Source organism: Gadus macrocephalus, chromosome 2, assembly GCF_031168955.1.
Source record: "Gadus macrocephalus chromosome 2, ASM3116895v1".
Taxonomy (NCBI): Eukaryota; Metazoa; Chordata; class Actinopteri; order Gadiformes; family Gadidae; genus Gadus; species Gadus macrocephalus.
The window spans coordinates 15,719-43,638 of NC_082383.1; the positions used below are offsets into that span (position 1 = coordinate 15,719).

The 27,920-nt window shown below is 54.5% G+C and overlaps 1 protein-coding gene across 2 annotated transcripts; it reads left to right on the forward strand.

Annotated features, from left to right (window-relative positions):
* radil2a (Ras association and DIL domains 2a) lies at positions 1–27,815 on the forward strand. 2 transcript variants are annotated; one of them, XM_060075421.1, is made up of 16 exons: positions 1–728; positions 894–1,223; positions 1,826–2,061; positions 4,226–4,542; positions 6,684–7,367; positions 7,566–7,603; positions 8,687–8,994; positions 9,181–9,290; positions 12,158–12,377; positions 12,941–13,113; positions 19,509–19,653; positions 19,920–20,095; positions 20,177–20,459; positions 23,083–23,204; positions 24,461–24,600; positions 26,271–27,815. In XM_060075421.1, exons 1-16 carry the CDS (start codon positions 601–603, stop codon positions 26,371–26,373), a joined length of 3,513 nt encoding a protein of 1,170 aa, XP_059931404.1. In that variant the 5' UTR covers positions 1–600; the 3' UTR covers positions 26,374–27,815. The 2 variants fall into 2 exon arrangements, with proteins under 2 accessions (XP_059931404.1, XP_059931409.1); XM_060075426.1 differs by having other exon boundaries at positions 8,780–8,994.
* The last annotated feature ends 105 nt before the right edge of the window (positions 27,816–27,920 follow it).

Here is a 27,920-nt window from a genome sequence, read left to right on the forward strand (position 1 = left end):
AGCCGTAAATCACCCATCGCCCCATGTGCCCGGAGACGTCAGAGCGGTAGTAGCAGGGGGCAGAACTCTTGCTCCTCACTTTTTGAGTAGGCCAACTCGGCCGCGGAGGACGTCAGGGAGACGAGCTCAGGTCAGGGTCTCTCCGCTAACGGACCAGCGGACGAGGACTGTAGGGGCGGTACCGGGACGCGGCTTGTGGAGGGTGCTTCGTGTCGGTGTCTCACGTTAGTGGGTCTCATTTGCAGAGTTCAGTGTTCCTGTTGTGGAGTTTCACCTACATTTTGCGTTCCATGGATTGCTTTTGACCACAATAATATAGTAGATTTATTTTAACTATTTAAAACATTTAACGCAACTTTTCCTTCTGGATTCGGCGACTGTGTGACGGATACCAACGAAAGGTTCTTTGGCGGACATGGACATCAACAACTCACCGTGCAACTCAACGACAAGTGCAGCGCTACGGTCCTCGTCAGGAGGTTGAACCCTACCGGCAGAACCGGGAGGTTCCCTCATCCTAACGGAGGACTGGGCTGGAGCATGGAGCGCTCCTGAGCACCTCGACCTTCTACTTCAGTCTGGTAGTGAACCACAGGCACCATGATCTCGGAGGAGAGGAGCAGTTACTTATCCAAACAAGCCCTGAACTTCCCAGTGGGCTTGTTGATCGGCTCTCCGAAGAGGAAGCTGGCCAAACTGGGGAGGAAACCAAGCAATGGTTCTTTACAGTAAGGCACCGCTAAACATCAATAAGCTCTTTATTCAACACGGACTCTTTGATCCGACTCTACGGTTTGTAACGCCTCCGTTTCTATGGCGTTTCATGCTGTTACTTCATGTGTGGCTATTAAGTCCGATTGCCTGAATTCCTCCTGATGTTTCCCCTCCCTCAGGTCCAACCACTCGGACGTCACGGTGCGCTCCGCCGAGGGAGCGGGCGTCAGGCAGCCGGCCAAGAGCAAGATACGGCGGCACAACAACCGTCTGTCCACCGTATTCACCCGGAGTCCCAGCCCGGGGGACGGACCAAGGGCCGCGGGGCGGAGGGCTGCGGCGGGGGAGGGGCTGGCCCAGGACGACCCGGCGGAACTGTCCAGTCAGATGTCTGCCCCAGGCATCCTGAAGGTCTTCGGCAGTGACATCTGCCAGGGGACGCACTACAAGAGCGTGCTGGCCACCGTGCACTCCAGCGCCAAGGAGCTGGTGAAGGAGGCTCTGGAGAGGTGAGCGTTCTGGACAGTGGTCTGTTCATGGATCAACTTTCTGGATTCCCATTTCTCTCAACAAAGGTTCAGCCCATCCGTCCTCAATCCACGCTGGGAATGTCTCCTCATCATGTCTCCTTCTGATGTCTCCTCCTCCTCATCCTCCTCATCCTCTGTCTCCTCCTCCTCCTCCTCCCTCTCCTCCCTCTCCTCCTCCTCCCCCTCCTCTTCCTCCTCCTCCTCCTCTCTCCTCCCTCCTCTGTCTCCTCCTCCTCCTCTGTCTCCTCCTCCTCTTCCTCCTCCTCTTCCTCTTCTTCTTCCTCTTCCTCCTCCTCCTCCTCCTGTCTCCTCCTCCTCTTCCTCTTCTTCCTCCTCCTCTTCTTCTTCCTCTTCCTCCTCCTCCTCTGTCTCCTCCTCCTCGTCCTCTTCTTCCTCTTCCTCCTCCTCCTCCTCCTCTGTCTCCTCCTCTTCCTCTTCTTCTTCCTCTTCCTCCTGCTCCTCCTCCTCCTCTGTCCCCTGCTCCTCTGATGCCTCCTCCTCTGTCTCCTGCTCCTCTGATGCCTCCTCCTCCCCCTCCTCTTCCTCTTCCTCCTCCTCCTCCTCCTCCTCTGGGTCTACAGATACTGTCTGGAGAAGGAGGACCCCAGCCACTACCTGCTGTGCGACGTGATTGGCCAGACGGGGGCGGACCACCAGTGGAGGAGGGAGTGTTTCCGGGTGGTGGGCGACCAGGAGCGCCCCCTGGTGCTGCAGTCCCTCTGGAAGCCCAAGGACGGATTCTCCCGCCGCTTCGAGATCCAGAGGAGGGGCAGCGTGGAGGAGCAGCGGGCGCAGGACACGGACACTGTCACCGCAGGTACCCCGCTCTGACCCCGACCCCCCCTGACCCCCCTGACCCCCCTGACCCCCCTGCCCTGACCCATTAAACACTGACTGCTGTCAGCCTCTCATGGAGAGTCCATCCAATAGGGAGTCATAGCCACCTTTCCTCTTCTGACCACCATTGTACACTGTATTGTATTGTAGCACTTAACTGTGTAGCAACTGCAGCAGCTGCTATCATGTCTGTAATACGGGGAATTGATTGACCTAGCAATTGTGGTACTTGCACTTGGTTCATGAACATCCTTTCTGTACCGACAGCGATATATTGATGCACTTCTTATGACAAATGTACTTATTGTAAGTCGCTTTGGATAAAAGCGTCTGCTAAATGCCCTAAATGTAAATAGGGAGCTTTGGTGACTTTGGTCCCTCCCTCTCTAAGTCTCCAGTCCTGTTGCTTTCACACACTCGTGATTGACAGGCTTGATGGCTCAACCGAACCAATCAGGGCAGGGAGCCCCTGATTGGACTTAAATGAGCCGGGGCGGGTTATATAGCTGTTGCCCCCCCCGCCCCCTGGTCCTCTGGGAGGGGGGCATCGGGGACTCATTGTCTGTCTTATCAACAGACAGGGGAGGGGGGGGGGGGGGTGAGGAGGGTGAAGGCTTAACAAAAGCTGTTAAGGGGGGGTCCCCCCCCCTTATCTTTATTGTAGAGGCGCTGGGCCCTCTAACCCTCTTAGGGTGGGGGGTGTGGGGGCTCAGGGGGTGCAGGCTGTCGGCTCTGGGTGAGCAGGGTGACGGCTCTGGGTGAGCAGGGTGACGGCTCTGGGTGAGCAGGCTGTCGGCTCTGGGTGAGCAGGGTGACGGCTCTGGGTGAGCAGGATGACGGCTCTGGGTGAGCAGGCTGTCGGCTCTGGGTGAGCAGGGTGACGGCTCTGGGTGAGCAGGGTGACGGCTCTGGGTGAGCAGGCTGTCGGCTCTGGGTGAGCAGGGTGACGGCTCTGGGTGAGCAGGCTGTCGGCTCTGGGTGAGCAGGGTGACGGCTCTGGGTGAGCAGGGTGACGGCTCTGGGTGAGCAGGGTGACGGCTCTGGGTGAGCAGGGTGACGGCTCTGGGTGAGCAGGGTGACGGCTCTGGGTGAGCAGGGTGACGGCTCTGGGTGAGCAGGGTGACGGCTCTGGGTGAGCAGGGTGTCGGCTCTGGGTGAGCAGGCTGTCGGCTCTGGGTGAGCAGGGTGACGGCTCTGGGTGAGCAGGGTGACGGCTCTGGGTGAGCAGGGTGACGGCTCTGGGTGAGCAGGGTGACGGCTCTGGGTGAGCAGGGTGTCGGCTCTGGGTGAGCAGGGTGTCGGCTCTGGGTGAGCAGGGTGACGGCTCTGGGTGAGCAGGCTGTCGGCTCTGGGTGAGCAGGGTGACGGCTCTGGGTGAGCAGGGTGACGGCTCTGGGTGAGCAGGGTGACGGCTCTGGGTGAGCAGGGTGACGGCTCTGGGTGAGCAGGCTGTCGGCTCTGGGTGAGCAGGGTGTCGGCTCTGGGTGAGCAGGGTGACGGCTCTGGGTGAGCAGGGTGACGGCTCTGGGTGAGCAGGGTGACGGCTCTGGGTGAGCAGGGTGACGGCTCTGGGTGAGCAGGGTGACGGCTCTGGGTGAGCAGGGCGACGCGTCGGAGTGACGTGTCGGGTGATGTGCTCCACATTCCAGCGGCTATGGAAACAAACGGCTGAATGGTGTTTACGCTGGGGGGGGGGGGGGGGTTAGGGCCCGGGCAGACCCCCGCTCCCGCCCTCTCCTTCCTCTCCTCCCCTCCCTCGTCTCACTCCCCTCCCTCGTCTCCCTCCCTTCCTCTCCTTCCTCTGGAGGAAGGAGATGGAGGTGGGATGGGGGGGTGGGGGTGAACAGGCAGGAGGAAGCGGCTCTCCTGTGGCTGATAGCAGGGTGAGCCCCCCCCCCAGGGAGTCAGAGGTCCACGGTCTGGGGACCAGGTCCGCCCTGCCCCCCCCAGGGAGAGGGTGCGGATCAGGAGGGTCTTCATGTTCCCAGGTCGTCCTCTGGGTGTTGACTGTTTGCTGTCTGCCGCCCCCCAGGCCTCAACGCCCAGGGTTAGGGTTAGGGTTAGGGTTAGCCTAACCCTAACCCTAACCCCCCCAGGTCGTCCTCTGGGTGTTGACTGTTTGCTGTCTGTCTGACCCCCCCCAGGCCTCAACGCCCAGGCCCGCCGGCTGACGCAGCGGGGTCGGGCCCGGGTCACCTCCCTGTTCCTGGAGGGCGGCGGGGCCGCTGACCCGGGCCTCTGGAGGAGCCTGAGCGAGATGGACCTGCTGTCGGGGGGCCGGGCCCCACAGACCCCCCTCAGCGAGGACCCCGAGGCGGAGGCAGACAAGGAGGTGCAGCGCCGGCTGGGGGTGGAGAAGGAGGAGACGGAGAGCAGCGACGACTGCTCCACCCAGTTCTCCGTCCACCCGCCCTTCGACTTCCCCTACTTCCTGCTACTCCAGGGCTACAGCCACAAGCAGGTGAGCCAGCAGCCAATCGCATTGGTTCAGATGCATCATTCCAGTCCGTCATTGGTTGGACCGACCGGCTCGCTAAAGGTCCACTCATGAACCCCAGGACCACTCGGAGAAGGTTGACTGCTGGGCCCGAACACATTGGTACCACACGGCTCACCTCCAAAGGGTTAGGGTTACTCAAGCCAGAATCGATCCTGAGAGATCAAGAGAGGACACCCCCCCCCCGAACTCTCTTAACGAGAGAAAAACCAAATAGAGAACTATTAACCGTTACTGGGAAGCAAGGCATCTCTTCCCCACAAAGGAAGAATAGAAAGAAAGAATACTTGTTGCATTACTGTAAATATGAACTGTAAATACTTCAACCTGATAATACTATATCATATTTAATTCCTTCTAATTTAATGAACAATGTTGAGTTGTTTACGTACTGAAGTGATTTAGAATCAGACAAAACATCCTTAAACTGCCTTGAGGCTCCTAGAGTCGCCGGCTCCTAAGAAAATACTTCTTAATACACGCTTTGACGAATCCCAGACCAACGACATCATGGTCAAGGGGGATTATTTTTCTGTTGTCTTTGATCGTGACTTGATGAATGATTGACAGAGGATCGTTCCTTTCAAAGGTTGATAAGCCTGACGTTGATTCTATTCTTAGAAGATAATGTGTTAAACAAGCGCTCTTTACTGGTACTATAAAGTAACACACTGCCAGGGAAGTATTGGTGAGTATCCCTCATAAACAAGTCATCAACAAATGTATGACAAGCAATTCAGCTGTCTGTAATCAACATACGAAACTGCAGAAATGACGTTTTATAAATTGTCACGTACATACAAAATAAGGATTTAGTTTCTTTAATAATCCCATGAGTTGGCTCCCTGTTAATGACTTCATTCTGAGGAAGAGGAGGTTAGGAATAGGCTTAGGGTTCCTGCTCTGGAAGCAACAGACTTATGTTTACGGGGAATGTCAACGAGATGTGGAATTATTTCAGTCTGGAGTCTAAACACTGTTATAAAAAAAGAGTGAAACTGTGTTTTTACACTTCTGTCGGCCCAGTTAATTCTGAAAACATAAAAACTGATTGTTTCTCTGATGTTTTAAGGTTTCAAGGCTTTTTGGTTTAAATTAAACCTCCCGTTTTTTTATTTCTACAAATTCTTTCACTCCATAAAGTCATGGTGGTCAGTGTTTCATTTGTGTTTGGGTTTCTCTTTCATTCGTTCCTCAGTATTTATCTACAGATGTAAATCCAACCTGAGTGTTGACCTGAGTCTACTGAACCATACCTCGTATAAGATACACCACTAACCCTGACCTCATATAAGATACACCACTAACCCTAACCCTGACCTCGTATAAGATACACCACTTACCCTAACCTCGTATAAGATACACCACTAACCCTAACCCTGACCTCGTATAAGATACACCACTAACCCTAACCCTGACCTCGTATAAGATACACCACTAACCCTAACCTCGTATAAGATACACCACTAACCCTAACCTCGTATAAGATACACCACTAACCCTAACCTCGTATAAGATGCACCACTAACCCTAACCCTGACCTCGTATAAGATGCACCACAAACCCTAACCCTGACCTCGTATAAGATACACCACTAACCCTAACCCTGACCTCGTATAAGATACACCACTAACCCTAACCCTAACCCTGACCTCGTATAAGATACACCACTAACCCTAACCCTGACCTCGTATAAGATACACCACTAACCCTAACCCTGACCTCGTATAAGATACACCACTAACCCTAACCCTGACCTCGTATAAGATACACCACTAACCCTAACCCTGATCTCGTATAAGATACACCACTAACCCTAACCCTGACCTCGTATAAGATACACCACTAACCCTAACCCTGACCTCGTATAAGATGCACCACTAACCCTAACCCTGACCTCGTATAAGATACACCACTAACCCTAACCCTGACCTCGTATAAGACACGCTGACACTGCCAACCCATTTACATCAAACATGACTTAAGCCATGATCTGGGTCGTGGGCCGTCCACATGAGGGGCATCGATCAGTCCACCTCTTAATGTCGGGGGGGGGGGGGGGTGGGCAGGACCTGGTGCGTGATCCTAACCCTAACCCCCCCCAGGACTTCGTGGTGTACCTGCTGAGCGGGGGCTCCACGGTGTTCGGCCGCTCCGTGGAGCCGCTCAGCGCGGAGGACGAGGAGCGGCTGCAGGTGGACATCGTGCTCTCCGCCCCCGACGTGGCCCCCCAGCACTGCTGCGTGTGCCGCCTGGAGCCGGCGGGGGGGCCCTCCCAGACCCTGACCCTGCTCAGGCCCCTTCACGGCGCGGCCGTCACCCGGAACGGCGCCCCGCTGGGGGGGGAGGTGGAGCTGGCCCCGGGGGACCTGGTGGGGCTGGGGGGCCACTATCTCTTCATGTTCAAGGACCCCACCCGCCCGGCCGGCGACGCCCGGACCCCGGCCTGGATGGCCCGGCTCCGCCCGGAGGAGGCGGGGCGGCCGGTGTCCTCCTGCCTCTCCTGCGGCTCCTCCTTCGCCCGGGGGGCCGGCGGGACGCCCCCCTGGAGGCCCCCCTGCTGGCGGGACCCGGACGGCTCGGTGGCCTCGCTGGTCTACGACCTGGGGCAGGAGGACCGGGTCTTGCAGGAGGTCCTGGTCCTGGTGGACCCCGGTGGGCCCGAGCCCAAGCTGACCCCGGCCTTCCTGCTGAGCCTGTGCATCCAGCACGCGGCCGCCAGCTTCCAGCCCGCCCACTTCCGGAGGCTTCTGCTGCGGATCGCCGGCCAGATCCAGCTGGTGATGTGGGTGAGTCCGGAAGACCGTATTCCTGTCTTTACTCCGCAAGTGTGGGGGAGCGGAAACCTCCGAAATGGGGCGGCATCATGTTCCACACTCGGAGCGGGGAGGGAAGAGGCGATCAGAAGCGGGATAAAGAGATGATCCTCAAAACTGTTAAGGTTAAGCAAAGTTAAAAGGGTTTCTTTTCTATTTCCCCCGTCCCAGGAGAAGACGAAGGAGCTTGCAGCCACGCAACCAGACACGTGAGTAATCTCTCTCTCTCTCTCTGTGTGTGTGTGTGTGTGTGTGTGTGTGTGTGTGTGTGTGTGTGTGTGTGTGTGTGTGTGTGTGTGTGTGTGTGTGTGTGTGTGTGTGTGTGTGTGTGTGTGTGTGTGTGTGTGTCAGATTTTAGCTGGACGGTCTGTCTTCACTTAACGGTTATAATTTGTTTTGCTACTGCTGCACTTTTTTTATTGCTTACATGACAATATAACACTTTCAGAAGTCACAATCAGTCATTCTGGTTCAGTAGAATGAAGGCAGCAGTCCTCTGTTGAACTCTAAAGTTGTTTCAGTGACAGGCTTTCTTCTGATTGTACACGTCAGCCTTTTTACCTCTCTGCTTTGACCCCAAATAGTTCCCCAAACAAATCAGGGCCCGGGCTAACGGTTTATCTCCTCACTCCGTGAACATGTAACTGTACTGTACTAACCCTAACCCTAACTCGTGGTAACAAAGTGAACCACAGCATGAATCACACTTTATCCATTTAACTAATACCTGGACAGAGTAATACTGAACCTAACTAAGTGTTGCTGTTTGGATAATCATTTTACCTGGAACATCCCATAAACCTTCTGCCACCTTCCTCTACCTTCATACACCTTCATAAACCTTCCTCCAGCTTCCTCCACTGTCCTCCACCTTCCTCCACCTCCCTATTCGTCCTCCACTGTCCTCCACCTTCCTAATCATCCTCCACTGTCCTCCACCTTCCTATTGGTCCTCCACTGTCCTCCACCTTCCTCCACCTTCCTATTGGTCCTCCACCTTCCTCCACCTTCCTAATCATCCTCCACTGTCCTTCACCTTCCTATTGGTCCTCCACTGTCCTCCACCTCCCTATTCGTCCTCCACTGTCCTCCACCTTCCTAATCATCCTCCACTGTCCTCCACCTTCCTATTGGTCCTCCACTGTCCTCCACCTTCCTCCACCTTCCTATTGGTCCTCCACCTTCCTCCACCTTCCTATTCGTCCTCCACCTTCCTATTCGTCCTCCACTGTCCTCCACCTTTCTATTCGTCCTCCACCTTCCTAAATGGTGACCACCCCCTCTCTCTGTAGCCATGACGACTGTGAACACACTTTAATAACCCCAAGCCCCAATACACCGTGGGGGTCTGAGTGCCGTGTTGCTGAGGCTGTGTCCCCCCCCAGGGGCCCCTGGGACGGGGCGGAGGTGGAGGTGGGGGCCGGGCTGCTGAGCATGGAGCAGCTGGGCCCCGGGCTGGGGCCCCTGCTGCTCTGGATGGCCAACGCCATCGAGCTGCTGCACTTCATCCAGCGGCAGGTCCCCGGGCTGCTGCCCCCCCGCAGGCCGGGCCGGGAGGGCCAGGGGCCCCCAGAGGACCAGGGGCCCCCAGAGGACCAGGGTACGGGGCGGGAGGAACATGGCTAATGCTGCTACAGACAATAACAGTTGCATTACACGGCTGTGTTAATCAAGTCTGTTTAGAAATACTTGAGGATTAGAATAAAAGAAAAGGAATACTTGATTATTAAGTAGCTGAGCTGGTGTCAGACGTCTCCCTTAACGCCGCCCCCCGCTGCACCCCCAGGCTACGGGGCGGAGCTGGCGGCCACGCGGGCAGCCTGCGAGGAGGCCATGACGGTCCTGGAGGAGGTCATCATGTTCACCTTCCAGCAGTCCGTCTACTACCTGACCAAGGTGAGCTCCGATAGGTCGGCCCTCTGGAGCCGCGCTACGCAGCGGTCGGCCCTAACGAGGCGGTCGGCCCTAACGCGGCGGTCGGCCCTAACGCGGCGGTCGGCCCTAACGCGGCGGTCGGCCCTAACGAGGCGGTCGGCCCTAACGAGGCGGTCGGCCCTAACGCGGCGGTCGGCCCTAACGAGGCGGTCGGCCCTAACGCGGCGGTCGGCCCTAACGAGGCGGTCGGCCCTAACGAGGCGGTCGGCCCTAACGCGGCGGTCGGCCCTAACGAGGCGGTCGGCCCTAACGAGGCGGTCGGCCCTAACGAGGCGGTCGGCCCTAACGAGGCGGTCGGCCCTAACGAGGCGGTCGGCCCTAACGCGGCGGTCGGCCCTAACGCGGCGGTCGGCCCTAACGAGGCGGTCGGCCCTAACGCGGCGGTCGGCCCTAACGCGGCGGTCGGCCCTAACGAGGCGGTCGGCCCTAACGAGGCGGTCGGCCCTAACGCGGCGGTCGGCCCTAACGAGGCGGTCGGCCCTAACGCGGCGGTCGGCCCTAACGAGGCGGTCGGCCCTAACGCGGCGGTCGGCCCTAACGCGGCGGTCGGCCCTAACGCGGCGGTCTGCAGAAGGGTTTCACTGGACTACACCGGAGGCTAGTTGTGGACCCGGGGGTTCGTTAGCGATTTGCTGTTCTGATGGAAGTTCAGGCCCGTCTGATGCCATCCAGACCCCATCCAGACCGGCTCAGACTCTGGGCCTCGGGGTCTGGGCAAAGCATGTAACCAAGGCAACGCTGGTCAGGGGGCGATCCAGGAAGAGGTGGGGAGGAAGGTGTGTGTGTGTGTGTGTGTGTGTGTGTGTGTGTGTGTGTGTGTGTGTGTGTGTGTGTGTGTGTGTGTGTGTGTGTGTGTGTGTGTGTGTGTGTGTGTGTGTGTGTGTGTGTGTGTGTGGACTTCTGTGTGAGAACGGCGTCTGTGCGAAAGGGGTGACAGTTGTAAGGACCTGTAAGTGAATCACATCACAGTCCCCAAGGGCATGATGGGTAACCATAAGCGGGTTGTGTTGTGACGTTAAGCGGGTTGTGTTTTGAGGCTGAGGCTGTTGTGTTTGGCCGTGATGTATCTCAAAGTACGGTTCCAGGGCCACTTTGTTCCCTATGCTGCTCCCTGCATGACTCTCCTGTCTATTTTCACATGGAAACAGGGTGAGGGTTAGGAAGCTGCTGCCGCTGGGCTGGGATTTCCTGCATCCGCTTTCCCGATGCCTTTCCCCTCGTCTGTACAAACTGTCCAGAGTCTGTCCACACTGTCCAGAGTCTGTCCACACCAGACAGACAGCCAGGTCAAACCTCTCTGTCTCTGTCCCTCTAGTCTCCCTCTCTCTATTTCCGTCTCTCTGTCTCTCTCCCTCTGTCTCTCTGTCTCTCTCCCTCTCTGTCTCTCTCCCTCTCTCTGTCTCTCTCCCTCTGTCCGTCTCTCTCCCTCTGTCTGTCTCTCTCTCTCTGTCTGTCTCTCTCCCTCTCTCTGTCTCTCTCTCTCTCTGACTCTCTCTGTGTTTGAATAATCAATGTCGACATTGATGATTCAAAAAAAACTTCTCTCTCTCTGGCCTCATCCTGGTAGTAGTTTGGTTCTCTAACTCTCTCTGGTGGTAGTTTGGTTCCGTCTCTCTCTGGTCGTAGTTTGGTTCTATCTCTCTCTGGTCGTAGTTTGGTTCTATCTCTCTCTGGTGGTAGTTTGGTTCTATCTCTCTCTGGTGGTAGTTTGGTTCTGTCCCTCTCTGGTTGTAGTTTGGTTCTATCTCTCTCTGGTGGTAGTTTGGTTCTATCTCTCTCTGGTTGTAGTTTGGTTCTATCTCTCTCTGGTGGTAGTTTGGTTCTATCTCTCTCTGGTCGTAGTTTGGTTCTATCTTTCTCTGGTGGTAGTTTGGTTCTATCTCTCTGGTCGTAGTTTGGTTCTATCTCTCTCTGGTGGTAGTTTGGTTCTATCTCTCTCTGGTGGTAGTTTGGTTCTGTCCCTCTCTGGTTGTAGTTTGGTTCTATCTCTCTCTGGTGGTAGTTTGGTTCTATCTCTCTCTGGTTGTAGTTTGGTTCTATCTCTCTCTGGTGGTAGTTTGGTTCTATCTCTCTCTGGTCGTAGTTTGGTTCTATCTTTCTCTGGTGGTAGTTTGGTTCTATCTCTCTCTGGTGGTAGTTTGGTTCCATCTCTCTCTGGTGGTAGTTTGGTTCTATCTCTCTCTGGTGGTAGTTTGGTTCCGTCTCTCTCTGGTCGTAGTTTGGTTCTATCTCTCTCTGGTGGTAGTTTGGTTCCGTCTCTCTCTGGTCGTAGTTTGGTTCTATCTCCTTCTGGTCGTAGTTTGGTTGTCCACTCCATTTCCAAGCAGCTTTCAGCCTATTGGGAAGATTGTCTAAGTTTCTTTACCCTAAGCCAGGGCGTGTTGCTTCAAGCTGAAGCTGTGAGAACCTAAGCCCACTGAGAACATATCCCCTCAGGCCTGGGTTCACATTCAGTACATTCAGCCAGTGCTTTGTGGCAGGGTTATGTATGAACGTATTCATACCACAAGGTGGTTGCATCTCTCGAGGCAAAGGGAAGCTCTCAGACCCGATATCTAGTAATCTTTTCAAAGATTGTAAATTGTTTTATGATATACTTTTTATGTTTTTTTTACCTTTAAGTTAGTTTTAATCTAGGTTTCTAGGAGATACAGTCTACCTCATTTAGGCCTAGACATTAAATATATTTAGCACTTGCATCGTATTTCAAAATATTGAGTTTCTCTCTCTCTCTGTCTGTCTTTCTCTCTGTCCATCTGTCTGTCTGTCTCTCTGTCCGTCTGTCTGTCTGTCTGTCTTTCTCTCTGTCCATCTGTCTCTCTCCACAGAGCATGTACTGCGCTCTACCTGGGCTGCTGGACGGGAACCCGTTCTCTGAGAGCGTTCAGCTCCGGGTCCCGGGCGGGGTCCGGGTGATCCTGGGCGTCCTGTCGGAGACCCTGAAGCTGCTCAAGGTCTTCCTGGTCCACCCGGACATCTCGCGGCAGCTGTGTGCTTACCTTTTCTACTTCATCAACGCCTCAATCTTCAACGCCCTCATGGAGAGAGGTACCAGGGTTAGATACAGGGGGGGGGGAGGAAGGAGGGAGAGAGAGAGAGAGAGAGAGAGAGAGAGAGAGAGAGAGAGAGAGAGAGAGAGAGAGAGAGAGAGAGAGAGAGAGAGAGAGAGAGAGAGAGAGAGAGAGAGAGAGAGAGAGAGAGAGAGAGAGAGAGAGAGAGAGAGAGAGAGAGAGAGAGAGAGAACTAGGGTTATATACCAACAGAAGGAGTTGCAGCGAGAGACGGAGGGAGATTTATATCTTTATCTTCTGAGTCTGTGTGCTCACAAGGTCATCATAGGTGCTGCAGATGCAAGAGCTGTGATTGGAGGGTGCTAAGTTAGGAATGCAACAACCATCCGATTGGTTCAGCGAATCCCTCTTGTCTGTTGTCTCTTGCCTGGTACACCGGCCCCTCAAGCCTTCAAGCAGCCCATGAAGGCTTGAGGGACCGGTGTACCAGACTGTTCTCAGGCAGCCCATGAAGGCTTGAGGGACTGGTGTTTCATATCTCTCTCCAGGACCGCTGGCTGTACTTCCGTACCCGTCTCATGTGTCTCTGTTGTGCTGCAGGTTCCGGAGGCGGGTTCTACCAGTGGTCGCGGGGGGTCCAGATCAGGGCCAACCTGGACCTGCTCATGGACTGGGTCCAGAGCGCGGGGCTGGGAGACCTGGCGCTGGAATTCTTCAGGAAGCTGTCAGCTGCCGTCAACGTCCTGGCCACACCCAAAGAGAACCTCCTCCAGGTAAAGGGCTGGTCTTTCACTTCCTGTTTGTCTCAAGCCGATTGGACAGCTTTGAGACAATCGAGCAGAGTTGTTATGTGTCTTGAGGAGGTTTCAGTTACGTCCGTCTCCGTTTGTGATGTCACAGCAGGACACTAAATCCTGGAGCCTTTCGGTGGGTTTGTCTCTCGCTGGAGGTAGAGCAACAGCGGTCTGAGGCGGTCTGAGGCGGTCTGAGGCGGTCTGAGGCAGGTCTGACGCGGTCTGAGGCGGTGTGAGGCGGTGTGAGGCGGTTCTGGGGCGGGTCTGAGGCGGTTCTGAGGCGGTCTGAGGCAGGTCTGAGGCAGGTCTGAGGCAGGTCTGAGGCGGTGTGAGGCGGTTCTGGGGCGGTTCTGGGGCGGGTCTGAGGCGGTCTGAGGCAGGTCTGAGGCGGTGTGAGGCGGTTCTGGGGCGGTTCTGGGGCGGTTCTGAGGCAGTCTGAGGCAGGTCTGAGGCGGTCTGAGGCGGTGTGAGGCGGTTCTGGGGCGGGTCTGAGGCGGTCTGAGGCGGTCTGAGGCGGTGTGAGGCGGATCAGAGGCAGGTCTGAGGCGGTGTGAGGCGGGTCTGAGGCGGGTCTGAGGCGGTTCTGAGGTGGTCAGAGGCGGTTCTGAGGCGGTCTGAGGCGGTTCTGAGGGCTGCAGGGATGGTTCTGGTGCAGTTTGGAGAAACTCACTGAAACCGGCTGAAACCGCTCCCTGAAGAGAGAGTAAACAGAAAGATTCAAGATTGAAGATTCAAGATGGTTTTATTGTCATATGCACAACAATTACAGAGCAGTCGCTGGCAATGAAGTTCTTTAGTCTTGGAAACAGGGGATTGTTGTTTTTCGTGGCTCTCCTTAATCCCTTAAGGATTCCTTCACCTCCTCTTTCCAGTGGTTCGTGTTGAGCTTTATTGTGTGCGTGGTAAACGGCACCACAATAAGGAGCCGGAGATCGTTGTAAAGCACGTTGTTAAAGCAGAGCCATAAAGCGCTGCAGGTGGAACGGTCTGGAGGAACCAGGGTCACGTTCTCACGCCAGGAAGGGCTCTGCTCCTCTGGGTTTATGATAAGGGCCATCTGGTGTCGGAGATTAGGGCCGTAATCTGCTGCCACTGTTGATACTACTGAGCCACTTAACAAAAACACAGGAATCAAAATCAAACATACCCAAGAGCCCTGGGAAGGCCTCCCACAGGGTACTGTCTGGGGGGTGAGGGTGAGGGTTAGGGTAAGGGTTAGGGTTATACTGTCTGAGGGGTGAGGGTGAGGGTTAGGGTTAGGGTTAGGGTGAGGGTTAGGGTTATACTGTCTGAGGGGTTAGGGTGAGGGTTAGGGTTATACTGTCTGAGGGGTGAGGGTGAGGGTTAGGGTTATACTGTCTGGGGGGTTAGGGTAAGGGTTAGGGTGAGGGTTAGGGTTATACTGTCTGAGGGGTTAGGGTGAGGGTTAGGGTTATACTGTCTGAGGGGTTAGGGTGAGGGTTAGGGTTATACTGTCTGAGGGGTTAGGGTGAGGGTTAGGGTTATACTGTCTGAGGGGTTAGGGTGAGGGTTAGGGTTATACTGTCTGAGGGGTGAGGGTGAGGGTTAGGGTTAGGCAGCGCGGCAGCGCGCACGGCGGCACAGGCGCAGCACGGCGACGCGGCCGTCAGTGAGTGTGCATGTAACTCCGCGTTTACATGCGGACACATCTGATTCGCATAGATGTGGAAGAACAGCTCAATCGGAATAGAAAAGTATCATATATATATATACGCCTCAATCGGTTCGGAATAGAATTCTATGCGGAATAGAATAGGTGGTGTAGTCCGCTATAAATACTTCCGATTAGTTTGGGGTTTAACTTGGAGCAGCTGCAGTAGTTCGCAATTGGTCCACTCCGTCTGTACTTTAATGCACACCGAACATTACCGCTGTCAAGGAAATTGAATTTATTGTCTGATTCACGTCTTTGATATTATCACTCCGTAGTAGTTAAAGTAGTCCGGTAACTTATCAACCCCAGCGTGTCCGGTTGCGAAGCGACGGGTGACATCGGTGGGTTCATGTGTTAGCGTATCGTGGCTCTCGCTACGTGTGTGTGTGTGTGTGAATGACAGGGAGAACGAGTGCTATGCAGAGATGAAAGGACGGAACGATTTTTAGATTTCCAAATCGCGTTATTGAAAAAAATAAAAATAAATGGTTTATTTTTTTTAATACAATAAAAAAAAAAGATAAAAAAAAAAAAAGACAGAATCAATTCGTGGCGCTCGATGTTGATTCTGTGGCGCCGCGCCACACAATGGTCTATGTATGGGAAACACTGCTGTCTGAGGGGTGAGGGTTAGGGTTGGGGTTAGGGGTTAGGGTTAGGGCACACGGAGCACAGACCACAGGGCTCAGTACTTAAGTGTGTTTGAGTATCCAGTGTGTAGGACGTCTGTTCAGTAGAGCAGGTTGACTCCCTCCATGTTATTCTGAGTCCTTCTCCCGCAACATCCCATAATTACAGCTGGGCTGTTTGTGTCTTTGTTGTGTTCGGTCCTCTTTGGGTTCTTGTGATGGGTTAGGGTTAGTCTAACCCATCTCTTCAAATCAACCTTTATTTAATCCCTACAGTCCCCACATGGGGAGATGGGGGGTCACTATGGTCTACAGCGTCTGACCCCCCTCCCAGACCAGGTCCCCACGAGACCGGGTCCCTGACGAGTCCTGGACCCGGCTCACCTCTCATGGTTTGAATGGTTGCTAAGCAAGTCGGGTGGTGTTGGATGGTCGCTAAGCAAGTCGGGTGGTGTTGGATGGTTGCTAAGCAAGTCGGGTGGTGTTGGATGGTCGCTAAGCAAGTCGGGTGGTGTTGGATGGTTGCTAAGCGAGGCGGGTGATGTTGGATGGTTGCTAAGCATGTCGGGTGGTGTTGGATGGTTGCTAAGCATGTCGGGTTGTGTTGGATGGTTGCTAAGCGAGGCGGGTGGTGTTGGATGGTTGCTAGGTGAGGTGGGTGGTGTTGGATGGTTGCTAAGCGTGGTGGATGGTGTTGAATGGTTGCTAAGCAAGGCGGGTGGTGTTGGATGGTTGCTAGGTGAGGTGGGTGGTGTTGGATGGTTGCTAAGAGGCGGGTGGTGTTTCTTGCCGTAGGGGAGTCGTGGGCAGGACCTGGTGTGTGTCAGGGCCCCATCCCGCTCCGGGACGTCCCACCGGGGGCTTAGCTCGGGCGGAGTCAGAGTTCGTCAAGGTCATAACTCACCTATCACCTTTCATGTGTTCGGGATTCTCCTCCTGATGAACATGAGAGGTTGTTGTTACGGACGACCTGTGTTTGGTTCTCTCTCATCAGGCCCAGGGATCTTCTTATTGGTTGAAATGTAAAGCCCGCCCACACCAACTGGTCACTAAAGTAGGTTTGTTTTTGAGGTAACTATGGTCAGAGGAAGCTTAGCGTTTCATGTCAACACGGTATCAGTTCAGTGTAATGAAGTCTTGACTGTCAGCTCGGACCGTCACTCAGCCCTGAGGAGGAGGGGGGGGCGAGGAGGCAGAGCTCGGCTTTGGGTCAATCCAGTTCCGTGTGATTGACAGCGTGGTCATGACACAGTGTTTTAGCCACAACACAGAGCCATCTATAGTGGGTTAGGGTTAGACAGTATAGACAGAGCCGTCTATAGTGGGTTGGTTAGGGTTAGACAGTATAGACAGCCGTCTATAGTGGGTTAGGGTTAGGGTTAGACAGTATAGACAGAGCCGTCTATAGTGGGTTGGTTAGGGTTAGACAGTATAGACAGAGCCGTCTATAGTGGGTGGGTTAGGGTTAGACAGTATAGACAGAGCCGTCTATAGTGGGTTAGGGTTAGACAGTATAGACAGAGCCGTCTATAGTGGGTTGGTTAGGGTTAGATAGTATAGACAGCCGTCTATAGTGGGTTAGGGTTAGACAGTATAGACAGAGCCGTCTATAGTGGGTTAGGGTTAGACAGTATAGACAGAGCCGTCTATAGTGGGTTAGGGTTAGACAGTATAGACAGAGCCGTCTATAGTGGGTTGGTTAGGGTTAGATAGTATAGACAGCCGTCTATAGTGGGTGGGTTAGGGTTAGACAGTATAGACAGAGCCGTCTACAGTGGGTTAGGGTTAGACAGTATAGACAGCCGTCTATAGTGGGTTAGGGTTAGACAGTATAGACAGAGCCGTCTATAGTGGGTTAGGGTTAGACAGTATAGACAGAGCCGTCTATAGTGGGTGGGTTAGGGTTAGACAGTATAGACAGAGCCGTCTATAGTGGGTTGGTTAGGGTTAGACAGTATAGACAGAGCCGTCTATAGTGGGCGGGTTAGGGTTAGACAGTATAGACAGAGCCGTCTACAGTGGGTTAGGGTTAGACAGTATAGACAGAGCCGTCTACAGTGGGTGGGTTAGGGTTAGACAGTATAGACAGAGCCGTCTACAGTGGGTGGGTTAGGGTTAGACAGTATAGACAGAGCCGTCTATAGTGGGTTGGTTAGGGTTAGACAGTATAGACAGAGCCGTCTACAGTGGGTTAGGGTTAGACAGTATAGACAGCCGTCTATAGTGGGTTAGGGTTAGACAGTATAGACAGAGCCGTCTATAGTGGGTGGGTTAGGGTTAGACAGTATAGACAGAGCCGTCTACAGTGGGTGGGTTAGGGTTAGACAGTATAGACAGAGCCGTCTATAGTGGGTTAGGGTTAGACAGTATAGACAGAGCCGTCTATAGTGGGTTAGGGTTAGACAGTATAGACAGAGCCGTCTATAGTGGGTGGGTTAGGGTTAGACAGTATAGACAGAGCCGTCTATAGTGGGTTGGTTAGGGTTAGACAGTATAGACAGCCGTCTATAGTGGGCGGGTTAGGGTTAGACAGTATAGACAGAGCCGTCTACAGTGGGTTAGGGTTAGACAGTATAGACAGAGCCGTCTATAGTGGGTTAGGGTTAGACAGTATAGACAGAGCCGTCTATAGTGGGTTGGTTAGGGTTAGACAGTATAGACAGAGCCGTCTATAGTGGGTTGGTTAGGGTTAGACAGTATAGACAGAGCCGTCTACAGTGGGTGGGTTAGGGTTAGACAGTATAGACAGAGCCGTCTATAGTGGGTGGGTTAGGGTTAGACAGTATAGACAGCCGTCTATAGTGGGTTAGGGTTAGGGTTAGACAGTATAGACAGAGCCGTCTATAGTGGGTTAGGGTTAGACAGTATAGACAGCCGTCTATAGTGGGTTAGGGTTAGGGTTAGACAGTATAGACAGAGCCGTCTATAGTGGGTTAGGGTTAGACAGTATAGACAGAGCCGTCTATAGTGGGTTAGGGTTAGACAGTATAGACAGAGCCGTCTATAGTGGGTGGGTTAGGGTTAGACAGTATAGACAGAGCCGTCTATAGTGGGTTGGTTAGAGTTAGACAGTATAGACAGAGCCGTCTATAGTGGGTTGGGGTTAGACAGTATAGACAGAGCCGTCTATAGTGGGTGGGTTAGGGTTAGACAGTATAGACAGAGCCGTCTATAGTGGGTTGGTTAGGGTTAGACAGTATAGACAGAGCCGTCTATAGTGGGTTAGGGTTAGGGTTAGACAGTATAGACAGAGCCGTCTATAGTGGGTGGGTTAGGGTTAGACAGTATAGACAGAGCCGTCTATAGTGGGTTAGGGTTAGACAGTATAGACAGAGCCGTCTATAGTGGGTTGGTTAGAGTTAGACAGTATAGACAGAGCCGTCTATAGTGGGTTGGTTAGGGTTAGACAGTATAGACAGAGCCGTCTATAGTGGGTGGGTTAGGGTTAGACAGTATAGACAGAGCCGTCTATAGTGGGTTAGTTAGGGTTAGACAGTATAGACAGAGCCGTCTATAGTGGGTTAGGGTTAGACAGTATAGACAGAGCCGTCTATAGTGGGTGGGTTAGGGTTAGACAGTATAGACAGAGCCGTCTATAGTGGGTTGGTTAGAGTTAGACAGTATAGACAGAGCCGTCTATAGTGGGTTGGTTAGGGTTAGACAGTATAGACAGAGCCGTCTATAGTGGGTGGGTTAGGGTTAGACAGTATAGACAGAGCCGTCTATAGTGGGTTGGTTAGGGTTAGACAGTATAGACAGCCGTCTATAGTGGGTGGTGCTGAGGATCAGCTTGATGAGCTTACAGCCTCCATCTGTGTCTGTCTGAGGTCAACATGGAGACGCTTTAGTCCGTGGGAACCGAAGCTGAGAACACGTGAAGCTGGCTCTGGTTCTCAGGAACTGAAGAGCAGAGCTGTCCTTCCTCCCAGCTCTCACACTCGACGTGTGTGTGTGTGTGTGTGTGTGTGTGTGTGTGTGTGTGTGTGTGTGTGTGTGTGTGTGTGTGTGTGTGTGTGTGTGTGTGTGTGTGTGTGTGTGTGTGTGTGTGTGTGTGTGTGTGTGTGTTGCAGGCCTCCTGGAGCTCTCTGCGGGGGGAGTTCTCCGCCCTGAACCCCGCCCAGCTGCACCACATGCTGAGGGAGTACAACTCAGGGAGGCCCCCCCCTCCCGGCTGGAGCCCCCCCCCCGACGAGGCCGGGGACGCGCTCAGGACGGGTGTGTGTGTGTGTCGAGTACACACAATATATGCATCAATATAGATACATTTATAATTATTGAATAAAAAAAAAAAAAACTGGGCCTTTCTGAGGCCTGCGACTGAAGGATGAAAATTAGTAATTTTGGACTAATTTTCAAATGACCTTTCCCTCCTTCATTGGAGTTGGGTTAGGGTTAGGGTTAGACGTCAAATAACCTCCGTGTCTCTGTCTCTCTGTCTCTCTCTGTCTTGGTCTCTGTCTCTGTCTCTCTCTCTCTCTCAGCTGACATCCTGGAGAGTTTTGAGGACCACCCCCCCCTGGTCCTGCCCAGCGGGTCCTTCCACCTGGAGCTGGGAGGGCCCCCTCTGGAGCGGGGCCTCTTCCTGCAGCTCCAGCGCCTGCAGGACCTCCTCCAGGGGCCCTCTGAGACCCGGGCCCCGGGCCCTCCCACACGGCAGGTAGAGACCCCCCAGGACCCCTCGGCCCGCCGTCTGGAGGCGGAGCCTTAAACCTTCTCTTCTGTGATTGGTTGACCTCAGGAGACCCGCCAAGAGGAGGACCAGCGGGATGTCACCACGCCTGACCCCCCCTCCCGGGCGGCGAGGCCCCCCCCGGGCGGGGCAGGTCCCCGCGGGGAGCTGAGCGGCGGCGAGGCGAGGCTGACCCAGAAGCTGCGGAGCCTGGAGCTGCAGGACGGGCTGCCGGGCGGGGCCGGCCTGGGCTGCCACAAGGGCCTGGCCCTGGACCCCTCCTGCCTGCTGACGCCCCCCAACACGCCCCAGGACCCGGAGCTCCGGCCGGGGCGGACCCAGCCGACCGCAGGTGGGCGGAGCGCCCGGGGGCCCCCAGAGGGGTCCCCCAGAGGGGTCCTGGGTGTAGGACTCGAGCAGAGTTCAAGGGGATCTCTCTCTCTCTCTCTCTCACTCACACTCACACTCACACATGAGACGGGTACGGAAGTACAGCCAGCGGTCCTGGAGAGAGATATGAAACACCAGTCCCTCAAGCCTTCATGGGCTGCCTGAGAACAGCCTGGTACACCGGTCCCTCAAGCCTTCATGGGCTGCCTGAGAACAGCCTGGTACACCGGTCCCTCAAGCCTTCATGGGCTGCCTGAGAACAGCCTGGTACACCGGTCCCTCAAGCCTTCATGGGCTGCCTGAGAACAGCCTGGTACACCGGTCCCTCAAGCCTTCATGGGCTGCTTGAAGGCTTGAGGGGCCGGTGTACCAGGCAAGAGACAACAGACAAGAGGGATTCGCTGAACCAATCGGATGGTTGTTGCATTCCTAACTTAGCACCCTCCAATCACAGCTCTTGCATCTGCAGCACCTATGATGACCTTGTGAGCACACAGACTCAGAAGATATAAATGTCCCTCCGTCTCTCGCTGCAACTCCTTCTGTTGGTATATAACCCTAGTTCTCTCTCTCTCTCTCTCTCTCTCTCTCTCTCTCTCTCTCTCTCTCTCTCTCTCTCTCTCTCTCTCTCTCTCTCTCTCTCTCTCTCTCTCTCTCTCTCTCTCTCTCTCTCTCTCTCTCTCTCTCTCTCTCTCTCTCTCTCTCTCTCTCTCTCTCTCTCTCTCTCTCTCTCTCTCTCTCTCTCTCTCTCTCTCTCTCTCTGGGTGTGTGTTCTCCTAGCCCGTTTCCTCTCCAGCTTCTGTTGTTATTGGAGGCCTCTGGGATGAGGTCACCAGAAGTGAGGTAGCGGAATGCTGGTAGAGATTGCAGGAATTAGTGTGTGTGTGGGGGTGCTTTAGGTCAGATGACCTGCTCTCTGAAAACGGACATGGTCATCGTGAAGTACCAATTTGACTTGTTTTAAAACAAGTGATGTCTTAATCCCCTCTGAGTTGGGTTCCCTAGTATTTAGATGAAGGGATAGGGTTAGCCTAACCCTACCCTACCTTTACCCTAAGCCTAACTCACTAGGGTTAGGGTTAAGGTAGGGTAGGGTTACCCTACCCCTCACCCTACCTCACTAGGACCCCGCTGTATGGCGTCTCAGTCTAAAGTCAGAGCGGCCGTTCGGTCGCAGGAGCAGAGAGGGTTTAGAGATGCAGAGGACAGAGGAGAGAACTCAGACCTGCTCCTCACCTGCTGGCCGTAAGACACTAAGCCGGTCTGGTCTGGCCGCCCTTACCCCAGGAAGCAGATTACTGGAGGCTTTAAGGCGCCTCCATCGCTGTCCTCTCCAGCAGCTCTGAAGTACAGCAGCACTCAAGAGAATGCAGCCTCTGCGGTCTTCATTAGATGATGTGGTGGAGGTCAGATAACACTGGGATTAACACTGGGATTAACACTGGGATTAATGATGGGGGTTGAGGATTGAGGAGGGGGGGGTTGGTGATGATGGGGTTGTTAATGGTGAGGCTAACCCTAACCCGGTGAGGCTGGTCCAGTGAGGTCCCAGTGAGGTCCCAGTGAGGCTGGTCCAGTGAGGCTGGTCCAGCGAGGCTGGTCCAGCGAGGCTGATCCAGTGAGTTCCCAGTGAGGCTGGTCCAGCGAGGCTGATCCAGTGAGGTCCCAGTGAGGCTGGTCCAGTGAGGCTGGTCCCAGTGAGGCTGGTCCCAGTGAGGCTGGTCCCAGTGAGGCTGGTCCCAGCGAGGCTGGTCCCAGTGAGGCTGGTCCAGTGAGGTCCCAGTGAGGCTGGTCCAGTGAGGCTGGTCCAGTGAGGTCCCAGTGAGGCTGGTCCAGTGAGGCTGGTCCAGCAAGGCTGGTCCAGCGAGGCTGGTCCAGTGAGGCTGGTCCAGTGAGGCTGGTCCCAGTGAGGCTGGTCCAGTGAGGCTGGTCCCAGTGAGGCTGGTCCAGTGAGGCTGGTCCAGTGAGGCTGGTCCAGTGAGGCTGGTCCCAGTGAGGCTGGTCCCAGTGAGGCTGGTCCAGTGAGGTCCCAGTGAGGCTGGTCCAGTGAGCCTCACTGGACCAGCCTCACTGGACCAGCCTCACTGGACCAGCCTCACTGGGACCAGCCTCACTGGACCAGCCTCACTGGACCAGCCTCACTGGGACCAGCCTTAGTGAGGCTGGTCCAGCGAGGCTGCCCCCCCGGCAGTGGTCCCGGTCCGCGGTTGATCCCTAATCCGGCCAGCGGGGCGGCGGTGCGTCAGGGAGGCGGTCAGCGGCCGTCATGGGAGTTCACAGTCGGACGGCCGCATGGAATCCTGATCGGCATTGTTCTGCACGGGGGTCCCGGGAGGGGGGGGCAGACGGGCTGCATGTGAGTGAAGGGGGGGGGGGGGGGGCCCTGGGGAGGCGGGGGAGCAGGCTGGGAGCGTTACTGTTGCATGCTGCAGGCGGGGGTGATGTGACGGGACATACCAGTGTGGACCGGCCTCAGGACCCCCCAGCTCCCACGGAGCTCTGATGAGCGTTAGGGGCAGGCGTAGGGTCTGATGAGCGTCGTTCTCCTTCTGAGGTTCTCCACCCTACCTCCTCCTCCTGGGCAGGTGTAGGCGTGATGGAGGAGACGGACCACACGGAGAATGATGAAGATGATGAAGATGAGGTGTTCACCGTGGAGCTCAACCGAGGCCCACATGGTCTGGGCATGGCTCTGGTGGACGGACTGGTAAGGATCACTCACTCACCCAATTACTCACTCACTCATCCTGATCACTCACTCACTCACCCACTGACCTGTACACTCCACTCACTCACCGACTGACCTGTTTACTCACTCACTCACTCACTCACTCATTGACCTGTTCACTCACTCATTGACCTGTTCACTCACTCACTCATTGACCTGTTCACTCACTCACTCATTGACCTGTTCACTCACTCACTCACTCACTTACTCATTGACCTGTTCACTCACTCACTCATTGACCTGTTCACTCACTCACTCACTCACTCACTCATTGACCTGTTCACTCACTCATTGACCTGTTCACTCACTCACTCATTGACCTGTTCACTCACTCACTCATTGACCTGTTCACTCACTCACTCACTCACTTACTCATTGACCTGTTCACTCACTCACTCATTGACCTGTTCACTCACTCACTCACTCACTCACTCACTCACTCACTCATTGACCTGTTCACTCACTCATTGACCTGTTCACTCACTCACTCATTGACCTGTTCACTCACTCACTCATTGACCTATTCACTCACTCACTCACTCACTTACTCATTGACCTGTTCACTCACTCACTCATTGACCTGTTCACTCACTCACTCACTCACTCACTCACTCACTCACTCACTCACTCACTCACTCAGTCATTGACCTGTTCACTCACTCATTGACCTGTTCACTCACTCACTCATTGACCTGTTCACTCACTCACTCATTGACCTGTTCACTCACTCACTCATTGACCTGTTCACTCACTCACTCACTCACTCACTCATTGACCTGTTCACTCACTCACTCACTCACTCACTCATTGACCTGTTCACTCACTCACTCACTCACTCACTCACTCACTCACTCACTCACTAGTTTGTACCAGTTGCTGTCGCAGGACTTGGAGCAGGCGGTGTACAGAGAAGTGTTTGGCGCGTGGGCTAATCAGATTAGACTCTCAGCAGGAGCATTAAGGTGTGGCCGGGTTCCAGACACACCAGTCTAATCACTGAAGGGACGGAGTGACCCCATGCTGAGACCTTGGTCCTCGCTGTAGTATTAACCCTGTTTACGTGTGGAAACGATGTCCGTTTATCAGTGAAATGAATAGATCCATCCTCTCCAGAGTGGCTGTCCCTGGTCCCGGGTCAGCTCTCCTAATGGGTCTGGACGTTAGGGTCAGGGTTAGGGTCCTCCACCAGACTGTGGGGGTCTGGACGTTGAGCTCTCCGTTGTGTTCCTGTGCAGAGAACCCCTCTGAGGTCCAGCGGGGTCTACGTGAAGTCGGTGGTCCCGGGCTCCCCAGCGGCCCGCTGTCTGAAGCTCCGGCCCGGACACCGAATCCTGGCTGTCAACGGCGTCAGTCTGGTGGGCATGGAGTACCCCACGTGAGTCCCCCACACCCCACAGCCCAGAGCCCTGACCCCCAGAGCCCTGACCCCCAGAGCCCTGACCCCCAGAGCCCCTAACCCCCAGAGCCCCTAACCCCCAGAGCCCTGACCCCCAGAGCCCTGACCCCCAGAGCCCTGACCCCCAGAGTCCCTAACCCCCAGAGCCCCTAACCCCCAGAGCCCCTAACCCCCCAGAGCCCTGACCCCCAGAGCCCTGACCCCCAGAGCCCCTAACCCCCAGAGCCCCTAACCCCCAGAGCCCCTAACCCCCAGAGCCCTGACCCCCAGAGCCCCTAACCCCCAGAGCCCCTAACCCCCCAGAGCCCCTAACCCCCAGAGCCCCTAACCCCCAGAGCCCCTAACCCTCCAGAGCCCTGACCCCCAGAGCCCCTAACCCTCCAGAGCCCTGACCCCCAGAGCCCCTAACCCCCCAGAGCCCCTAACCCCCAGAGCCCCTAACCCCCAGAGCCCCTAACCCCCAGAGCCCCTAACCCCCAGAGCCCCTAACCCCCAGAGCCCCTAACCCCCCAGAGCCCTGACCCCCAGAGCCCTGACCCCCAGAGCCCCTAACCCCCAGAGCCCCTAACCCCCAGAGCCCTGACCCCCAGAGCCCCTAACCCCCCAGAGCCCCTAACCCCCCAGAGCCCTGACCCCCAGAGCCCTGACCCCCAGAGCCCTGACCCCAGAGCCCCTAACCCCCCAGAGCCCCTAACCCCCAGAGCCCCTAACCCCCAGAGCCCCTAACCCCCAGAGCCCTGACCCCCAGAGCCCTGACCCCAGAGCCCCTAACCCCCCAGAGCCCTGACCCCCAGAGCCCTGACCCCCAGAGCCCCTGACCCCCAGAGCCCTGACCCCCAGAGCCCCTAACCCCCAGAGCCCTGACCCCCAGAGCCCTGACCCCCAGAGCCCCTAACCCCCAGAGCCCTAACCCCCAGAGCCCCTAACCCCCAGAGCCCTGACCCCCTGTGTGTGTGTGTGTGTGTGTGTGTGTGTGTGTGTGTGTGTGTGTGTGTGTGTGTGTGTGTGTGTGTGTGTGTGTGTGTGTGTGTGTGTGTGTGTGTGTGTGTGTGTGTGTGTGTGTGTGTGGGCATTATTGATAGCCTGGTAATGTGTATAGGCCTACGTACGGTAGGAATATTCATACTGGTTTAAATAATAAATGTTATAGTATTTCCCATCTTTGCTGAGCAAGAGTTTTGTTCGAAAGTTGAAACAAATAAAAGCCTGGGCTATTGAAGTTTTACGGTAGGCCTACCACTGTCATGCACCTACCCGATGTCAAGTGGACCGGTTTCAATTCATTGCGGGTCTCTCTTCTTACCATCTTGCCAGATATATTTTATTACTGTCCTTCTCAACACTCTCTGATCTCACCAAAAGGCTAGCAGCACGAAATCAAGGGATATTTAGAATATAATTATTTTTGTGATTAATCGCGAGTTAACTATGACATTAATCGCGATTAAAATATTGTAATCGCTCGACAGCACTAATGTCTATAAATATATCCAACCCTATTATATACAATGGGTTTGATCTCACAGATGCATGCTGGGATTGGGTGTCATCGAGTACAAAATACGTTTTCATGTCTTTTAGCAAACTTTAGTGTTCCTCATTCGTTTATTGGTTCTCTTTCTTTCTCCCTCCCTCCCCCCCTCCCCCAGTGGCAGGGAGCGCATCCGGTCAGCAGGAAACAACCTCAGATTGCTGGTGGCCACCGACCACTCCAGGAGGTCCAGCGAGGACACCATGATCACCAAGTGCTGAGGGCTGGGACCACTCACCCTCAAGTGTTCTTGGACCCAGCAGAGGAGCGAGTGGGGGTCTCTGCAGCACGGCCCACTCCCAAAGGCTCCACGGCCGCTGTCAGATGTTCTCCTACTCCTCACTCCGATATCATCCCAGAAGGAGAGAAGGAGGAGAAGATCTCAGCAGCTGGGAAGGAAAGGGAGGGAGGGAGGGAGGGAGGGAGGGAGGACGGTGGGTCGCCTGAGGTCCTCAGCTCTGTTTTCCTGGAAGCTTTTCCCTGTATTGTATGTTTTCCATGAAGCTGACTGGGTAGGGTTAGGCTAAGGGTAACCCTAACCTAACCCTTTCACTGTATTGTATGTTTTCCATGAAGCTGACTGGGTAGGGTTAGGCTAAGGGTAACCCTAACCTAACCCTTTCACTGTATTGTATGTTTTCCATGAAGCTGACTGGGTATGGAACACACGCCTCTGTGTTAGGGCCCCTGAGGAGTGAACCACTGAACCAAAGACTGAACCGCAGAGCAGGGGGCCGGGGGGGACTCAAACCAAGTCCCTATGGGCGCGTCCGGCCTCACATTCGACAACGTCTGGGCTTCCTAACCCTAAACCCATTCTGGCCTGTTGTCACAACCTGATCTGACCCCTGACCTATCTATGGAGAGAGACACAAACACAAACGCACACACACAGTACAATCACCAAATATACCTGCCAAAGATATTTCTATTTAATTGGAAGTGGGACCGATCAATCTTTAGATGTGTTTCTAAATACCTTCTGAAGTGTCCAGGACAGCATATGAAGACTCATGAGCTGTCCTTTTTGGGAGAGAGTTTGTAGAATGATTTTAAAAGAACAAAGCAGTGACTGAAAGACAAGAAGGGAGTGTAAACTGAAAGAGTGTAAATCCTGGAGGGGTAGGGTTAGGGTTAACCCTAACCCTAAATCCTGGAGGTGTCTGGTTCCACAGGAGAACAGCCCTCAGCCAATCAAATGACTGGAATAGAAACATCTGAATCTGGGAGAGTAAACTGGACATGCACCGTGACGATTAGTTTAAGAGTTGGGGTTAGGGTTAACCCTACAACTCGTGTATGGATGCGTTTATTTGAAGCGCTTCTATGGATGGAAATGAAGGCCTATTCTAAGTATTTGTTAAAATACTGTTAGCCTGATACCTGATGAGCCTCGAGGCCATCAGAACCATCACAGACACAAGGATGTTTAAACAAAGAGTCTACAGCAGCCAAAGCCAAGCAAGAAACCCGTTGGACCCTTTAATGTCCAAGAGAGGCCGAAATATTGGACTGTATTTATCTGTAACAAGCGGTTTAACGCCATACTCTGTCATCGTGAAGTCTGTCATTATCTTTCCATTTTGTAATATTTATATCGCTCCATAGTGTATTATTTTTTTAAACATACTGAATAAATTCTGTCTTTGGAGCTCATTCCAAATTTGGTTTGTTGTCCTTCTTCCTCACGTTTCTCACCTTCCCCAACACATATGTTCACACACGGCGCTTTACGAGCAGAACAGGAGTGTTTACAGGCTCGTCGGTG

Excerpts from the sequence above, each read along its gene's own strand:
- radil2a (XM_060075421.1), top strand. The coding sequence starts at position 601 with ATGATCTCGGAGGAGAGGAGCAGTTACTTATCCAAACAAGCCCTGAAC. Across the intron at positions 19,654-19,919 it reads CGGGGACGCGCTCAGGACGG|CTGACATCCTGGAGAGTTTT; the intron begins GTGTGTGTGTGT and ends TCTCTCTCTCAG. Across the intron at positions 20,460-23,082 it reads GCGGACCCAGCCGACCGCAG|GTGTAGGCGTGATGGAGGAG; the intron begins GTGGGCGGAGCG and ends CCTCCTGGGCAG.